The 17,300-nt window shown below is 43.3% G+C and overlaps 1 protein-coding gene across 3 annotated transcripts in view; it reads right to left on the bottom strand.

Annotated features, from left to right (window-relative positions):
* FZD3 (frizzled class receptor 3) overlaps positions 1-17,300 on the bottom strand; it is an 85,343-nt gene that overhangs the window by 36,963 nt on the left and 31,080 nt on the right. For 2 of the 3 annotated variants that reach the window (XM_030555169.1, XM_030555166.1), the window contains exons 3-4: positions 7,463-7,659; positions 3,140-4,157 (exon numbers count right to left, since the gene is read on the bottom strand). In XM_030555169.1, coding sequence (XP_030411029.1) covers positions 3,140-4,157; positions 7,463-7,659 — 1,215 coding nt within the window. Of the gene's footprint in view, positions 1-3,139; positions 4,158-7,462; positions 7,660-12,721; positions 12,786-17,300 lie in introns of all 3 variants that reach the window. The other variant, XM_030555167.1, reaches the window with a different exon arrangement.

The raw sequence follows: 17,300 nt of genomic DNA, 5'->3' as shown, positions 1-17,300 counted from the left end.
CCCGCTGAGCTATTATACTGTTAACGGTTTGCTGGAGATTTGAGTAGCATTTTTACTACATGCTGACATTATTCCACTAACCAGGATTTTGCTCATTAAGATGCTACACATTTCCATCTTTAAAATACTCCATGAATTCCGAGTAAGCAATATCTCATCCAATTTTATACATTACAGAGCCAAAATAGGGAAAGAACAGCTTCAAGAATATTTAGATAAATTAGATATATTCAGTTCAGTAGGGCCTGATGAAATTCACCTGAGGATACTTAAGAAACTAGATGAAGCAATCTCAGAACAGTTGTCAATTATCTTTGAGAATTCATGGCTGGGTGAGGTCCCAGAGGACTGGAGAAGGACTAACAGAAACATGCAAACTAGGGAAACGTGGTCTAGAATGATATTACTATAAAGTTGGTGCACAAAAGGCTGAAAGACTGTACTATAAAGAGTAGTTATCAATAGTTCGTTATCAAACTGCGAGGACCTATCTAGCGGGATACCACAAGGGTCTGTCCTGAGTCCAGTACTATTCAATGTTTTCATTAATGAGCTGGATAATGGAGCAGAGAGCGTGCTTATAAAGTCTGCAGATAAGCTGGGAGGGACTGTAAGCACCTTGGAAAATAGGATTAGAATTCAAAACAATCTTGACAAATTGGAGAATTGGTCTGAAGTCAACAAGATGAAATTCAATAGATAAGTGCAAAATATTTCACTTAAAGGGAAAAAAATCAATTCCAGATTGCCAGTTTTTCCCAATTTTGTAATTGTTCTAGTACTGCCGAAGAGGGTCTGGGAATTACAGTGGATAGCAGACAGAATGTGAGTCAATGTGATGTAGTTGCAAAAAAGGCTAGTATTCTGAGATGTATTAACAGGAATGTCCTATGTAAGACACAGGAGGTAATTGTCTCACTCTACTCAGCACTAGTGAGACCTCAGCTGGAGTACTGTGTCCAAACTCTGGGTGCCACATTTTAGGAAAAATGTTGATCAAATGGAGACAGTCCAGAGGAGAGCAACAGTAATGATTGAAAGTTTAGAAAACCTGACTTGTGAGGAAAAGTTAAAAGAAATTGGGCATGCTGAGTTTTGAGAAAAGAAGCTTGAGGGGGAACGGGATAACAGTCTTCAAATATGTAAAGCACTGTTATAAAAAGAGGACAGGGATCAATTGTTCTACATGTTCACTGAAGGTAGGACAAGAAGTAATGGGCTTAATTTGCAGCAAGGGAGATTTAGGTTATATATTAGGAAAATCTTTTGAACTATAAGGAAAGTTAAGCACTTATGTATGTTTTCAACAGAGGTTGTGGAATTCTGGTCATTGGAGGGTTAACAGTTTAGTCAAAACACCTGTAAGAGTTAGTCTTGGTATACTTGGTCCTGCCTCAATATAAGGGGTTGGACTAGATGATCTCTCAAGGGCCCTTCCAATGCCTTTATCTCACTTGAGTGCTCCCTTAGCATCTCAATTGTCCAGTGGCCCCACCGTTTTTTTTCAGTAGACTTCCTGCTTCTGATGCACTTAATTTTTTTTTTGCTTGCTATTACTTTTTGAGTATGTAAGAACAATAAAGGATTACAAGTAATAAAGGAGCATCATCAAGCCACACAAAGTATTCCTAACCTTTACGTGATATTTTTATGGCACTAAAACATGAACTTTGGTGACCCAGATGGTTTTTCAACTGCTTTAGAGCTGAACACTGACATGGTATTTATACCAGTGCAAGTGCAGACACCTAATGGAACCCATGTTGTTATATAATCCCCTTCAAATAAAGTATTGTGAAATGCTTTCCATTGAGAGATGCAAAATACAGAGCATGCTCTAGCAACTAACACACTGAATGCTTCAGAAACTCAGTGTTTTGCCACAACCACTTTAGCACAATAAAAGAAACTAGGCTTCATCTGATCAACTACTCTCTCAGTGCCCAATTTTCCTCTTCTTTCTAACTCTAATTACACCACCAAACTAGTGTAACTGTGGCGAGTCTGGCATCTAGAATTCTCTATGGTATTTGCTTACATGGTAACTGTATCAAACAATGACAACCCAAACCTGTTCTTTAAAAATAAACCTGATGAACTACAAGCTCTGACGTTCTGTAGAGAGTATTTCAGATAAGATTTTACACTATTGTTTTTTAAACATATATGGGTTTCCTGAAAGTGACATGGAAATCTGTGGTCTAAGACAGTGGCTCTCAACCTTTCCAGACTACTGTACCTCTTTCAGGAGTCTGATTTGTCTTGTGTACCCCCAAGTTTCACCTTAGTTAAAAGCTACTTGCTTACAAAATTAGAAATAAAAATACAAAAAAGTGTAACAGCACACTATTACTGAAAAGTTGCTTACTTTCTCATTTTTATCATATAATTATAAATCAATTGGAATATAAATATTGTACTTACATTTCCGTGTATAATATTTAGAGTAGTATAAACAAGTCATTGTCTGTATGAATTTTTAGTTTGTACGGACTTTGCTAGTGCTTTTTATGTAGCCCATTGTGAAACTAGGCAAATATCTAGATGAGTTAATGTACCCCCTGGAAGACCCCTGCATACCCCCAGGGATATGCATATCCCAGTTGAGAATCACTAAAACATCATTAGGTACAGCTACAGAAGACCACAAAACTCTAGAAATTGTTAACAAGCAGAACATTGATGAAATTCAGTAGCATATTAGACCTCCCTTTAGGGCAAGGCTTGAAACAAACACTAAATTCCCCCTTCAAAAGACAAGCCCCATGACCCCGCTCTTGGAATTGCTATAAAAGGGCTCCTTCCTCTGTCCTCTTGTGGGTGCCATAAATAAAAATAAACAAAAAACCAAGGAAAGAAGAGAAAAGCATTACAAATCCCACTGACTGACAAAAAGGTCAGAATTCTCCAAGGCTCTGTCAAAAAGGTGCACTGCACATTTGCTGCATCCATAGAATTGTCCTGTAACAGCCTTTTTAAAGATTAATCAAATGCACTGATTAACAGAACATAAATAATGGAAAAACCCTCCTCACCAGGAGCAGCAGCTGCTTTTCAGCAATAGATAGTTAAATATCTACAGAATCCCCTCCCTTCTCATTTCTTTGCATTCCTAAATATCCCGTATCAATTTCCTCACCTGATATGGGCATGGGATGTGATATTCTCTGCAGCGTTCTTGTATCCATGTTGTCTCCCACACACCTCGGAAAGCCTGCTCATAGAAATAGCAGCCAATTACAACCAAGAGTGGAACGAGGTACAGAACACTGAAAACGCCAATCCGGATCATGAACTTCACCAGCTTGTCCTGGTTCTCTTTTTCTAATGGGATTTCAATGCGAACCCGATTGAGGGAGATAATGCCAGCTAGCAGCAGAGAAACTCCAACCACAACATACAGGCAGAGCGGGGCAAGAACAAAATATCGTAATGCATCCACATCATAGAGGCCAACAAAACACACGCCACTAATATTGTCACCTTCAATTTTATTCATTGCTAAAAGGATGATGGTTAGAGTTCCTGGAATGCCCCATGCACTTGCATGGAAGAGCAATGCTTTCTTCTCAATTGCTTCACTGCCCCACTTTGGCACAGCTGCCAAGAACCATGTGATGGTAAGAATGACCCACCAAACACTGCCAGCCATGGTAAAGAAATACAGCACCATGAAAAGCATGGTGCAAGCTTTGTTATGAGAGCCCTGTGTCACTGTGGAAGCCTTGTACTGTGCAGGGCTAGATGCATTGCATGCTACTCGGTCCTCAAGCAAAAAGCCAATGAAGAAAATTAATGACACCATCATGTAACAGACAGCATAAAATATAATGGGTCTTTCTGGATAGCGGAATCTTGTGACATCAATCAGAAAAGTTAAAAAAGTAAACAAGGTAGCAGAAAGGCAGACGATGGAAATCACTCCGATGAAATATCGGGCAAAGGAGAGCTCTTCACGCCTAAAGTACATATTTGGACAAGGAGGGGAACAGTCTCGTACCCTCAGGAAAGAATAACCCAGATCAGGGTCTATTTTCAACTCCCTGGGACACCAAAAGCCATAGTCTCTCTGCACTGCCATTGGGGCCTCTTCTGTGGGCTCTCCAGCTAAACTGAGGTCTACGAGACGAGGGTAAGGCTCATCACAATCCGGGAATCTAAAAAAAAAATAAAATTTTTTTTTTAAATTATGGGAATTATATATGTATATTTACCCATACTCTAGATATCCTGTTCTGCTTTATGTCTCCAGCTTTGGAAAACAACTGGATGGAAAACTAAACATCTACACAAAAAAGGTAATCCAAGAATCATATGGACATAATTTGATTCTCCCTCTCTATTACTGACTACAGCCTGATTCAGCACAGCATTTATGTAGATGCTTAAACTTCAGTGTGAATAGTCTCACAAAGGTGATTCAATAGCATTACTCACATGCTTAGCATGTACATAAATGCTTTGCCGAACTGGGACTTCAGCTCTGTCAGGGTGCTTAGTGCTGTAGACACACAAGATACTAAGTCTCCCATCATGACCAGTTTACAGTGTTTGTAAAAATGACTGCTTTAATTTGCCATAAAACAAGATTACACATTTCATGATTTAATTTTTAAAAAGTTGCCAAGCAAAGTATTATGGCAGTGTGCCAGCAGCACCGTAGTTAAGGCAGAGCTTTAGTTTTGCATCTGATAGCAGCTAAGTACTACTGGCAGCTACACACCTTTCTTAAAAACTCTCTACTCAGTGTTGCCAACTCAATTTTATTGCAAGTCTTGTAACTCTTTGAATCTGTCACTTGATTGCCCCATTCTTGCCTTCTCTCATGAAAGTTCCCTTATCCAAGGTGTACACCTCCTGTTTCTTTCAATGAGGTAGATACCAGGTAAGACTGTTGCCATTTGATGAGAGTCTCTGCAAATAGATGGCAGATTCTCTGGGAGTAAAGCTGTCTAGTAATAAGGTCACCAACTCTCACCGTTTTCAGTAAGACTAAAGCCACTATGGTTAGGTATCTAGACAGACACTGAGGAGACAAGGAATTGCCAGGAGCAGTAGAAAAGCCAAAGAGAGGCAGCAAGAGAACATGGTGAGCAAGAGACTGAGTGGAGATACTGGAATGTGAAGAGCCAGGCACAGGAGAGCGTGGGATAGGTCAGAGAAGTGGTTCCCGACGCAGTGCCCGTGGGCACCATGGCACCCGCCGGGGCATTAATGTGTGTCCACCTAGTGCCGAGCAGGGGAGAGAAGCTGCAGCCCCACATCTGCTGAGGGGTGTTCTCAGTCCCTGGCAGACGCGGGGCTGTGGCTTCTCTGGGGCTGCAGACTGCGGGCGCCGGTGTTCTCGGTTCCTGGCAGGCATGGGGCCGCGGCTTAAGCTGGAGAGAAGCTGCAGCCCCACGTCTGCTGAGCTGCTGAGGACAGAGAACTCCAGGTTTGCACGCTGCGGGTGCCGGTGTTCTCTGTCTCTGGCAGGCGCAGGACCCACATAGTGCCCAGCAGGGGAGAGCAGCCACAGCCCCATGCCTGCTAGGGACAGAAAACTCTGGGGCTGCAGGCTGTGGTGTTCTTGGTCTCTGCCAGGTGTGGGGCCGCGGCTTAAGCTGGAGAGAAGCCGTGGCCCTGTGCCTGCTGGTGACAGAATACTCTGGGGCTGCAGGCACCAGTGTTCTCTGTCCTCCAGGCTTCTCTTCGCACTGCCCAGCACTGGTGCCAAAAAGCCCCCAAAAGCGCCAACTCTGCAGAATGGACTAAATGCCGCCCCGTAACATGTGCTGCCCCAGGCATGTGCTTGCTCCACTGGTGCCTGGAGTTGGCCCTGTATGTGAATAATTGTTGGCGCCCGCCATGCTCTTCTGAAAACATTAATGTGTTACTGGCCACAAAAAGAATGGGGACCACTGGGTCAGGGTAATGCATAGTGCAACTGAAATACTGATGTGCAGGGAAAAAGGTTGAGGGGGTTCAGGGGAAAACAGGGTAGAACACAAGAACATGAAAAGCAGGAGGGACACTGAAGAGGTACAAAAGGAGAATGAGGGTGGGGGATGAGGAGAGCTAAAAAGGAAGAGGGAAGGCTAATAGAATAGCAGCTTCCAACCCCAGAGGCTAGCAGAGAGTAAGTGGAGTCCTCCTTTGAGCAGCCAGCAAGGAAGTACAATTTTTATGTGCTTACGGTTCCATTTTGAACCTGAGAGAGAGACTCACACACACACACACACACACATTGTGGGTTGATTCAAAAACAAAGACAATTTAAAAAAACCTCACAATTTGAGGGTTGACTCATGACTTTTGAATGCCTGGTACTGACAACACTGTCTACAGTACTATTGTAGTTGTAATGGTAGTAGGGGTAATGGGAAAGTTAGATTATGCAAGATCTAAGTTTAAATAACAGTCTTTTTGGAAAATTAGGAATGAGTCACTAACAAAAAAAATCAGCATCCCCCCCCCCCCCCCCCCGAAATTTTACATATACTTGAAACTGGCAAAGAATGCTCAGTAGGATTCCATCTTTTAAATGAACTAAAGAATAGCAGAATTACAGAGAAAAAGGTTACATGCTGTTAAAAAGTAGCTCAAACAAGAATTGCCATTGGATTTCTGGAATGCTGACACTGAGCTCTCTTCCCTAATGCCATAAGTGAAAGCAGATGGAGTGCGTGGGACTTAATGGATACAGCAGGTAGGGAATGGATGCCCATATTCTTGGGATGGGGACCTGAGGAATAGGATGACTTGGAGGAACTAAACCCCTCTCCAGAGTCTGGAATTGGGGCAGCCTTTGCCATTAGGTTCTCAAAGTCTCCCCTGGATTCTCATCAGCACAAGAGAGCCCTTACAGTACAATACCAATGCTTTGGCAAAAAAAGCAAGCTCTAGTCTGCCTCACCACAGATCTATAGATCTCTAAGCAGACTGTGATCATTATCTGCTCAATGTGCCACAAAGCTACCTCCTTCAAGTAAAACAGAAATGTTTTGTTGGCACTCTCTCCAGGGGTGCTTGCTTTTTTAAATAAATATTTTTAAAATACAAAAAAATAAAATGTACTTACTTCAGTTGAATACAATTTTACAAAACTGGTTTTAAAAGGTATAAAATGCCAGCTATGGCTATCTAGTACAGCTTTAACTGTACTGGTGCATTGGTCAAAACAGTCTGGGGGAAGAAAATAAAATTGAATTGGCACACTAATTCCCTTTAAAAATCTCACACTTAATTTACCCTAATCACATATAGATATTTTCAGCATGTGGGCGTGTGTGGGGAAATGAGAGAAATATGAAAGTAGTTTCCTTCCCAGGAAACAAGCTGATACACTAAACAAAGGAAGGAAAAATAGGGTTATTGTTTGTAGTGGAAAACATGTTGCTGGACTGGAAAAGAGACATTTTAAAACATCCTGGAACACATTAAAATTTTTAGATGATGGTTCTGAAAAAACAGATTTGCTAACCTGCTGCATTCCATATCCTCTGGCCAAGAGACGCCAAACATCTCCATGAGTTTGGAACATTCGCTGTATGCACGTTGACAAAGCTTGCGACATGGGAGAGTGACACGTCCATACTCCATACAGACTGGAGCATAAAGGGCACATAGAAATGGTCGAAAATCCCTGGAGCATTCCAGATTGACCATAGGATGAAATGGCTAGAAAAGAAAAGAATAATTAAATAGCGGCAGACTGCAGTTTTGTGGAAAACATCAGCAGTAAGGCATACTTTGTCTTATGAATCATTCTAGCCTTTATCATCATTCTCCCAACCAAGATCTGCCTTATGGAAGTTGGGATCATCATAATAATGCTCATAAGGCTTCACTTAACGCAAATATAAGCATTAAGAAAGCAAGCAAGCAAGAAACCCCATGCTAAACAACAGTATCAACTGCTCTTCTAAGAAATTAACATTCCTCCCCTCCAGAAAACAAAACAAAACAAAAAAAAAACCAAAAAACACTTGCTTTCTTTTTTTGCTTGTCTATGGCCATGGCTACACTAGAGAGTTGCAGCGCTGGTGAGGGGGTTACAGCGCTGCAACTTAGGATGTGGCCACACTTGCAAAGCACGGCCAGCGCTGCAACTCCCTGATTGCAGCGCTGGCTGTACACCCGGTTGAGCCTCGGGTGTAGCGATTCCAGCGCTGGTGATCCAGCGTTGGTCAGCAAGTGTGGACCCCACCAGCGCTTTTATTGACCTCTGGGGTATAAGGAGGTATCCCAGAATTCCTGTCCACAACAAACCGGAAGAAAGGGGGAGCTCGGAGTTCAGCCAAACTGCTTATTTAAAAAAAAAACACAGCTCCTGTTTGCTGAGTGAGCGGAGGCAGGCAGGGGAATTACTTTGGAATGTTCACAGCTGTTTGCTTGAAGAGAGAAACAGCACACTCACACGGCAGAGGGGGAGGGGGAAGTCCATGTTGAGCAGATGCTTATCTGGTCTGACGGCTATTTAGGAGTGCATAATTTTCATTTAGTGAAAGAGATGGGTGGGGGAAGGGGTCAGAACTTTTAAAATGATTGAAGGTAGGCACTGTGTGTCTTCCAGTCCTTAGAACTTGCAAGGCAGGGAGCTGAGAACAGTGTCAGCTCCAAAAATCCAATCTCTCTGTCTCTCCCACGCTCCCTGTCACATTCCACCCCACCCCCTTCTTTTGAAAAGCATTGCAGCCCCTTGAATGCTGGGATAGCTGCCCACAATGCACCACTCCCAACAGCGCTGCAATTGCTGCAAATGTGGCCACACTACAGCGCTGGTAGCTGTCAGTGTGGCCACAGTGCAGCGCTGGCCCTACACAGCTGTACGAACACAGCTGTAACTACCAGCGCTGCAGAACTGTAAGTGTAGCCATGGCCTAGGAAGTGCAGATCCACCACAGCTGCCTACTTACTAGGATCCCCCAGGTTAAATTCTACTCGTAATGTCCCACCCACCTTCAAGAGTGCTGAACAATGCAGGTTGCCTTTTGGGGTAAGGAAACATGACACGGTTTTATACTGTGATTTTAAAGACATTCTTCCTAGTCAAAAGCTGATATAATCATCCTCACATCCTCACTTCCTTCCCTTAGTCTTTGTTTAGCAGAGCTAGACTCTGCATTTTTATTGCTTTTGCAAAGTACACATGGCGGATACTTTGTATTCTATTCTTCCCATTCATCTTACCCAACCAACTATGCATACTCCAGGGCTGGCAGCTGAAATTTCAGCTGTCATCACAACTGTATCCATAGATGGGAACTGGGCTGAGCATGACTTGAAGTCATGGTCATTCCTATAAATTCACCAGTGGATATGAAAGGCTAACTTCCTTTCACCTGCAAAAAGTAAATCTAGTTATTGTGACACCATGTTAGATGTGTCACAATTACTGACCAGCCAAGTATTTGAGTTTCTTTGGGAGAGAAAGCATTAATAAGTGGTAAGGCCATGAAATCAGAGCTAGAGGGTAAAATAAGAAAGTAGGGGGCAAAATCAACAATGTTTTATTTCTGTATCACCTTATGACAGGCATAAGTAATACTGACTGACAGCAATGCTTAACTACAGCAGTGAAAGGAAATCTATCACAATTAACTCAACACAAGGCTGTCAAAGTGGATTTCAGAGGTGAAAAGTTAAAAACCTGACAAGTTATTTGCTTTCTTGGCTACAAAAACAACAGGCAGTGGACTTCACATCTTTTTCTCCTGAGAAGCTGGAAGGAACAGAAATAACTATGGGAAACCAGGGGGTTAATGCTTATGAAAAGATTTTAAATGGATTCAGAACCAAAGTTGCAAATGTTTCTAGCCTGTGTTACTACATTATCTTATTACTTCCATCTTCATTTTTTCAGCTATTGTTTTTATGCTCACTTATGGTTGGTCTTTAATTAGCTGCCCAGCTCTTCAGGACTAAGACCATATCTAATTATGTTTGTACAGCAACTAGCACTATCTGGACGCATGGGACCTTTGGACACTGTTACTAACCTGTATTGTGACTATTGTTCTTCAAGATGTTTTGCACACATCCATTCAAGTGTGTGCATACTGAGTGTGGTAGAGTTGGGTACCACTAGGGAAAAAATCTCCATCATGGCATTGCATGCGCCCAGTTGCCTAGTTCTCATGCACAATGGTATGAAAGGTACAGCTGCCCCAGACCCCCCTCAATTCTTTCTTACCAGACCAACTCTGATAGAGAGGAAGAAGGGTGGGTCATGGCATGGACATGTGCAACATATCTTCAAGAACAAAACTTAAAAAACAGCTTAATAGTTTTTTCTTCTTTGAGTAATTGCGCATGTCCATTGCACTTCAGGTGACTAACAAGCAGTTAAATCAGGAAGTAGGTTTTGGAATCTACCTCAACAATAACTGAAGAATCACTTGTCCAAACTTGGCATCATCTCTGAAATAGTGAGATATGCACTAATGACCAAGTTTCAGCTCTACAAATATAGGTACTTGAGCCAAAAAACGCTGCAAAAATTGCTTAAGATCTTGGAGATGGTATAAATTGGGACTGGACAACAGGGAATAGATAGATCACTCGATAAATCACCCTGCTCGCTTCGCTCCCTCTGTAGCATCTGGCACCAAGCTCTATTGGAAAACAGGATGCTGATCTGACCCAGTATGGCCATTCTTATGTTTATGTTGGTGTTGTGCCATCTTTCTACACTTTTTTGTCTGAGGCTTGGAATCCTTGCAAATCTGGCATTAATCTCTAATGTGATCCTCTCCAAGACACTTAAAGAAGGCAGAATGAGTGTCAATCACCAGAACAGATTTCTTGCCCTGGCAGAAGGCCTAAACACTGAGATGAGGCATAACTCAGTATCAGGTGTCAGCACCTGTAAATAAGAGGGAACCAACACTCCAAGAAATAAAGGAAACCTATACTAATCTAACTAACAAATACCACAAATTATTTACAGAAAGAGAAGATAAATGCCTAGTGAGAGGATCCATGGGTCCTGAACCCAGGTCTTGGGGTCTCCAGGCAATCACCGTATTGCCAATGGCATCCAGTGAGTTGCCGGGGCTGGCAGGCTCAGTGGATAATGGAACCTTAACCCTAAGAGAGGCACTACCCATAGCAGTCCTGATTGGAGGAGCACCTGGCCCCATCATCAATTTGGCTGTTCTATTTAAGATAGAAAGAGGACATAAGAAGTTGTCCATGCAACTGGTCCCGCTACATAGGACCCTGCTTTCTTGCCTGACTCCTGATCCCTGCTTTCCAGCCATGATCTTGATCCCTGCATTCGTCTCTGACTCAGATGCCAGCTCTTATCAAATCTCTGAATTTGATTCTAGCTATGACTCTCAAACCCTGGCATTCAGCTTCGGACTCTGGCTCTGACCTTTGCTCCAATTCCCAGCTTATGTCTCTTGCTCCAGCCACTAGGCATGACTACCCATGTCTCGGTCCCTAACACCTACAAGGGGAGAAACTTGCAGAAGCAAGGTAAAGCTCTCCAACTATGGACATAGGTAGTAAAAAAGAACAGAGGGATCTGTGGCAACTCTGTCCTTTATACCATCACGGAGCAGCAGGAGGCAATAGAAGGTGCATTGACCGCCTGACAGGTACTGCTAAGGGGGAAAAAAAAATCTGACTCTGGTGCTGTGGGGGCACATATCTGAAGTGGAATGGACATGTGCCATCATTCAAAGAAGAATTACAGCCAGTCTAATTATGTCAGTATGTTACTACTACAGCAAGAAAAACTGGTATGTGAATGTAACCTTCTGTGCCTCCTCCAAATTAGACAGACAAGAATGGCGACATTTTGGCAGCCCTACTATTCTCCATTTGTTTGTAATCCAAGTCACAGCTCAAAAGAAGCAAGGATGTAGTAGTCCTCCTGAAACAAAACACTTAACACAGCTTTGCAAGCCTCCACTCTCAGTTTTGAATCCTTCTGACAACTCTCATTTATTGCCAATGAAGCCTTCAGAACCCAGGTCTACAGACTCACACTATGGGGCTAAAAGCAGCAGTGTAGACATTGTGACTTGGGCTGGAGCTTGGTTGGTGAAGCCCATCCCTCTCCCTAGACTCCATCCTTTGTTGTAATGTCTACACCGCTACTTTTAACATGGTAGCACAAGCCTGAGTCTATAGACCCAGACTCAAACTCTCTGTCATGGGTTTTTTTAAAATATGCAGTCTTGTCTACACCACAAAGTTAGGTCGGTGAAAAAATTCAAGCCTTGTGTAATGTAATTAAGCTGACCTAAACATAAGAACTGCCATATTGGGTCAGACCAAAGGTCCATCTAGCTCAGTATCCTGTCTTCCAGCAGTGGCCAATATCAGGTTCCCCAGAGTGAATGAACAGAACAGAATGGGTAATGATCAAGTGATCCATCCCCTGTCACTCATTCCCAGTTTCTGGCAAACAGAGGCTAGGGACTCCATCCCTACCCATCCTGGTTAATTGCCATTGATGGACCTATCCAACATGAATTTATCTAGTTCTTTTTTGAACCCAGTGTAGACACCACTTCTGTCAACCTAGCTACCACCTCTCAGAGAGGTGGGTTTCCTCTAGTGATGAAAGAGTCCCTTTCACTTCTGTAGCATCCTAATGTAAACATACAACAGCCTATACATAGTCACAACAAACAAAAGCCCCTCCTTTTGCCCTCCCCATTTAAAATCCCCAATGTGTTTTGGCAATGCCTGTTTTCTTGCTAGCCCATCTTGCATGCTCACCTACCCAGTATGGCTTCAGCTCACCCTCATGCTGCTACATGTCGAGATAGGTTCTTGATTTCTTTGACCTGTATGAGGGAGAAACGTGTGCAAGCACAGCTGCAGAATTCCTGCAGGAATGAAGATATGTACCAGGAAATTTTAAAGGGCATAGAGGCCCATGGGTACAGCATGGCCAGTGTCAGGCTGCAGCTGGCTTTCCAGAAAACAAAAGGAGTATAATCTCTAGTCTGTTGTCCCCAAGAAATACCCCTGTTATGAACAGCTGAATACTATTAGTCAGGACCCCACCACTTTCCTGCCAAAGCATGCAGACATCTTGTGTTGGAGGGCAATCCGGAACTGGCAACCACAGAGATGCAGATGCTGCTGTGATCAAGAACCAGGTGCTCTTTCAGACACAGCAGGACCCATAAAGCCAAGTAAACACTGTCAAAAGGGTCTCAGGTAGGTGTAATTTAGTAGGACTGCCCCAGTAGTGCTGGCCATAGTTTACCCCTGAAAAAGGGCTTCCCTCCTTTCCATTCCCCCAACTCCTCCTCTCAAAATGGCAGCCACACATGGCCACATGCAATGTTCTGAACTGGCAGCTTTATTTCAAGAGCATGAAATGGCAGTACTAGGCAACAGTCCCAAAAAAACCAACTAACCAAACATAACACCAGAAATTTCCTTGCTTCAAACCACAGAAGGACCAATGAGTGCCCAAAGACATCATGATGTTCTTGAAACAGACCCAGATGCTAGAACCCCGAGTTGATCAAAACACCTACACGGTCAGCAACCCAGCAGCCACTACACATCCTGGAGAACAATTCCTTTTGGCTTGTGCCATTCACCCCTTGACTTCCCCCTTCCCCAAGGGCCCCAGAATTCCAATCCTCCCAACAGCAGTATCCTTGGCATTCAGCACCATGGAACAATGATAAAAACCACTATATTTTATATATATAAATTACACACACACACACACACACACTCTCCCTCTGCTCACTGTGATGCAGCTGTATCTCACCTTGCACTTAAAAAATAGATATTGTAAACGATGCTTTAAAAAAGTTGCTTCGTGAAACCCCAGATTTTCTTTGCCTCCCAACAGAGATGAAAATCCCCCAAAGCAATGTCCACACCAATAAAAAACCTCATTGATAAACCAATGATTGATAAGCCAACTCTGTGGCTACTGCATACTGCCAAAGTGTGCTCCTAAAGTTCCCCTCAATCACATAGCACCTGTGGTGGCACTAGTAATTGATCGTGTGTCAGGCTGCTCAAAGACAGCAGACAGCCTGTCCATCTCATCCCTCCATTCTGGCAAAAGCATGCCTCCCCCTCCCCAACTTTGACCGTGCAGATGTTATGCAATAGACAATATGCATCAATAAAAGGAATATTTTCCTCACTGAAGTCTACACTCATCCTGAGATATCTCCTTCCATTTTCCAGAAGCACACTTCCCAACCATACTGCACCAGCTCAGACAATAGTTAAATCTGTCCTTGCTTCTGTCCAGATGCTCAGTATATGGCTTCATGAGCCTGGGAAACGAAGGACTCTCGAGAATCACAATTAGCATTGCAATCCTATTAATGTCAATAGGATAGTCTGGGAAGTATGTCCCTTCTTTCAATTTTCCAAAAAGTCCTGTATTCCTAGAAATTTGAGTACCATGGACTTTCACTGATGTCAGTAAATCATTCACAGTAATCCACCAACACTTGCATAACCACCCCTTTCTGTTTACATACTCAGAGGAAAGGTCAGGGGGACCAATACTGGAATATGCTTCTCCTCTATCACCTCACCACAGTTAGGGAAGCCCATTGCATCAAATCCATCTATTATTTCCTAGTTGTCATCTATCATGACAACCCTGAGGAGCAGAACATGCTTAAATGCTGTGCACATCTAGATGACGACTGCCTCCATGGTAGCGATTTTCCAGCCCCCAACTGATTGCCCCAATTGAGGGTAATCCAGAGTTGCAAATTTCCAGACAGGGATTGCGACCAGTTTTCCACTATAAGAGCAGCTCTCATTTTGTTATCTGTGCACTACAGTGCTGGGGTGAGCTCATCACACAATTCCAGGAAAGTGTCCTTTCGCATCCAAAAGCTCGGGAGGCGCTGCTTGTTTTCCCAGACCTGCATCACAATCCAGACCTATCACCTGATGCTCATAGAATGGGCCCCAAACCCCTGCTCCACCCTGTGTTGACAGTTGGTCAACAAATACCTCAGGTATTCTGGTTGTTCATGATCTTATTTATTATGGTAGTACCTACGGGCTAACCAAAAATGGAGCCCCATTGTGCAAGGCACTACATAAACAGTAGACAGTCCCTGCCTCAAAAAGCTTACAATCTATGATAGACTAGACAGACACAGGATGGGGAAAGGGTACAACATAAAAGCACAGCGACCTACATGACAGAAAATGTCATGTTAGTTCCACAATTTTTGGGGGAGTGAGGGGTTACCTAGGGAGGGAAAGGTGATGAGGACGACCGGACCGGGTAGAAGAGGATAACAGGGGCAGGTATGGAGTAAAATGAAGTGAAGAGACTCTGAGGGAAGAAGAGGGGACACAAACAGCCAACGAGCACAGAGCAGAAAAGGTCCAGTCAAAACTGTAGAAAGTTCTTTGAATATCCAAAGGGCCAAAAAGGCCCCTGTTTTGTCTGCTTCTGCCACTACCACCTGGAGGGTCTGGACGGCTCCAGTCTGCAGTTTTCTCTCAGGTCCACAGGGTGGGAGCGGGGAGGCAACATCTGGATCCAAGTGCTCCCTGAGTGACTGTCTTTCCTGCACAGTTCTGGGTCCAGAATGGGCGAGCACAGCTAGGCACGGTTTTACTCCCTCCCCTCAGTACAGCAGTCCCTGCTTTGGCTGCTTCTAACCCTACCAGTCTCTCTCTTGCAGTTATACTCAGTACTACTACTTTGGTTGCAAAAACACCAAAAAGTGCCCTGCCTTGTATTTAAAACAGATAGGACAGCTCTGCTAATTAGTATGGCATCCATGTTGGTAGTGAGAAGACAGCGAGAAAGAAAAATGGTGCAAAAAGTAGTAGATTATGGAATGGAACAAAGGGATTTATGGGAATTTGCCCTCAAACTCCCACAATTTCCTGAGAACAGTGATGGCACCTCACAATACATGGCAGCAGCTCACAATAGATGGGTACTCTAACACATGGGGAATTTTTGTAGACGGTTGTGTACAGCACAATCTTAGTTTTGAAAAGAAAGTGTAAAGATCAAAATGGTCAAAAGGCAGCAAATGCACGTTTAATTTGTGCCTATAGGACTATAAAGAAAAGCCATCTGTTCGCAACAGAATGGCTCTCTCACTTAATTTTTAACTCTTCAGTCCTGATTAGAGGTACTGAAAAGGGTAGTGGTTCATCTTTTAATTTGCACTTCTATTAAATATGGTCTTTATGTTTTAGAAGCTGATGAATGCCCATGTGTTGTCATGGTAACGATTTTCATTTGCTAGATACATGTTAGAGTTCTGATTAGCCAGCTGAGACTCCTCTTCTCACTCTACACCCATGCTGTCATGGGCTCATGAGAATTCCTCAAGTACCAGAGAGAGAGAAGACTACAATACATCCAGCTAATATCAAAGTAGTATCCATTGGGCATTATTACATACAGTGTTAAACACTGGGCTTGAAATATCCACTTGCCCAGGACCAGTAAGAATCTTTCCTGGGAAAGAGCTAGCAACTTCCGCAGAATCAAAACTTCCACTAAATGAAAAAAAAAAAAAATTCTATCCCTTTGATTGTAAAGGTAACCTCCAAACATGATCTATGTGTATCCAGTGTCATGTCTGCAGAGAGACCTCCAGTATGCAGTGACTGTTGGTTGGGAGATGGGATCTGCTACAGTAGTTGAGTACTGGGGGCGATTGGAGCATGTTATCCTCAATCCCTGAAGGAAGAGGTATTACCCCTGGAACCACCCCAGCACACAGTTTTGCGTGTCTCAGCCATCCACCAACACTACCCACCACAGAAGAGAGCATGTACTCCGCTTCTGCCACCCAGCAGAGGATTCTATGGACTTGAGGGAGGAGAGGGGTGAGTAGCATAAGCTGGTTTATTTTTGGGGGATGCCCAGTAATAAATAAAATAAATAAATTCCACGTTGAGGAAGGAAGAAGCATGACTTATTTGGTGTTTGTGTGGGAGGGAGAAGTGTGGTGAGGAAGTGGGAGGCTGGCATTAAACTGGGGCACAGTTCAGCCAACAGGACAAAGTCTTCAGGACCAAGGAATGCCAGAAAGCAGGAGATGGGCCAGAAGGGGAATCAGTGTATTTCAGTTTGGCAACCAGGCTTAGTCCACGAACTAGTTGGTGTTAGGTAAATTTTTAAGCCCCTGGTTAAGTTGTTAGGGAAGAAGTACACTTGAAAATGATTGATTACCAAAGCTTTTCATTTTTATTAGTGACAGGATAAAGATGATTTACGCAGTACCAATCACACAGGAAGTGCTTCACCTTGAAGGCTAACACACTAGCATACTGTATTTCAAATACAAATTGCCTAATATGCAATATTTCAAGCTGCATAC

This window comes from Gopherus evgoodei, chromosome 3 (genome assembly GCF_007399415.2).
Source record: "Gopherus evgoodei ecotype Sinaloan lineage chromosome 3, rGopEvg1_v1.p, whole genome shotgun sequence".
Taxonomy (NCBI): Eukaryota; Metazoa; Chordata; order Testudines; family Testudinidae; genus Gopherus; species Gopherus evgoodei.
This window is presented reverse-complemented; position numbering and strand designations above follow the sequence as displayed.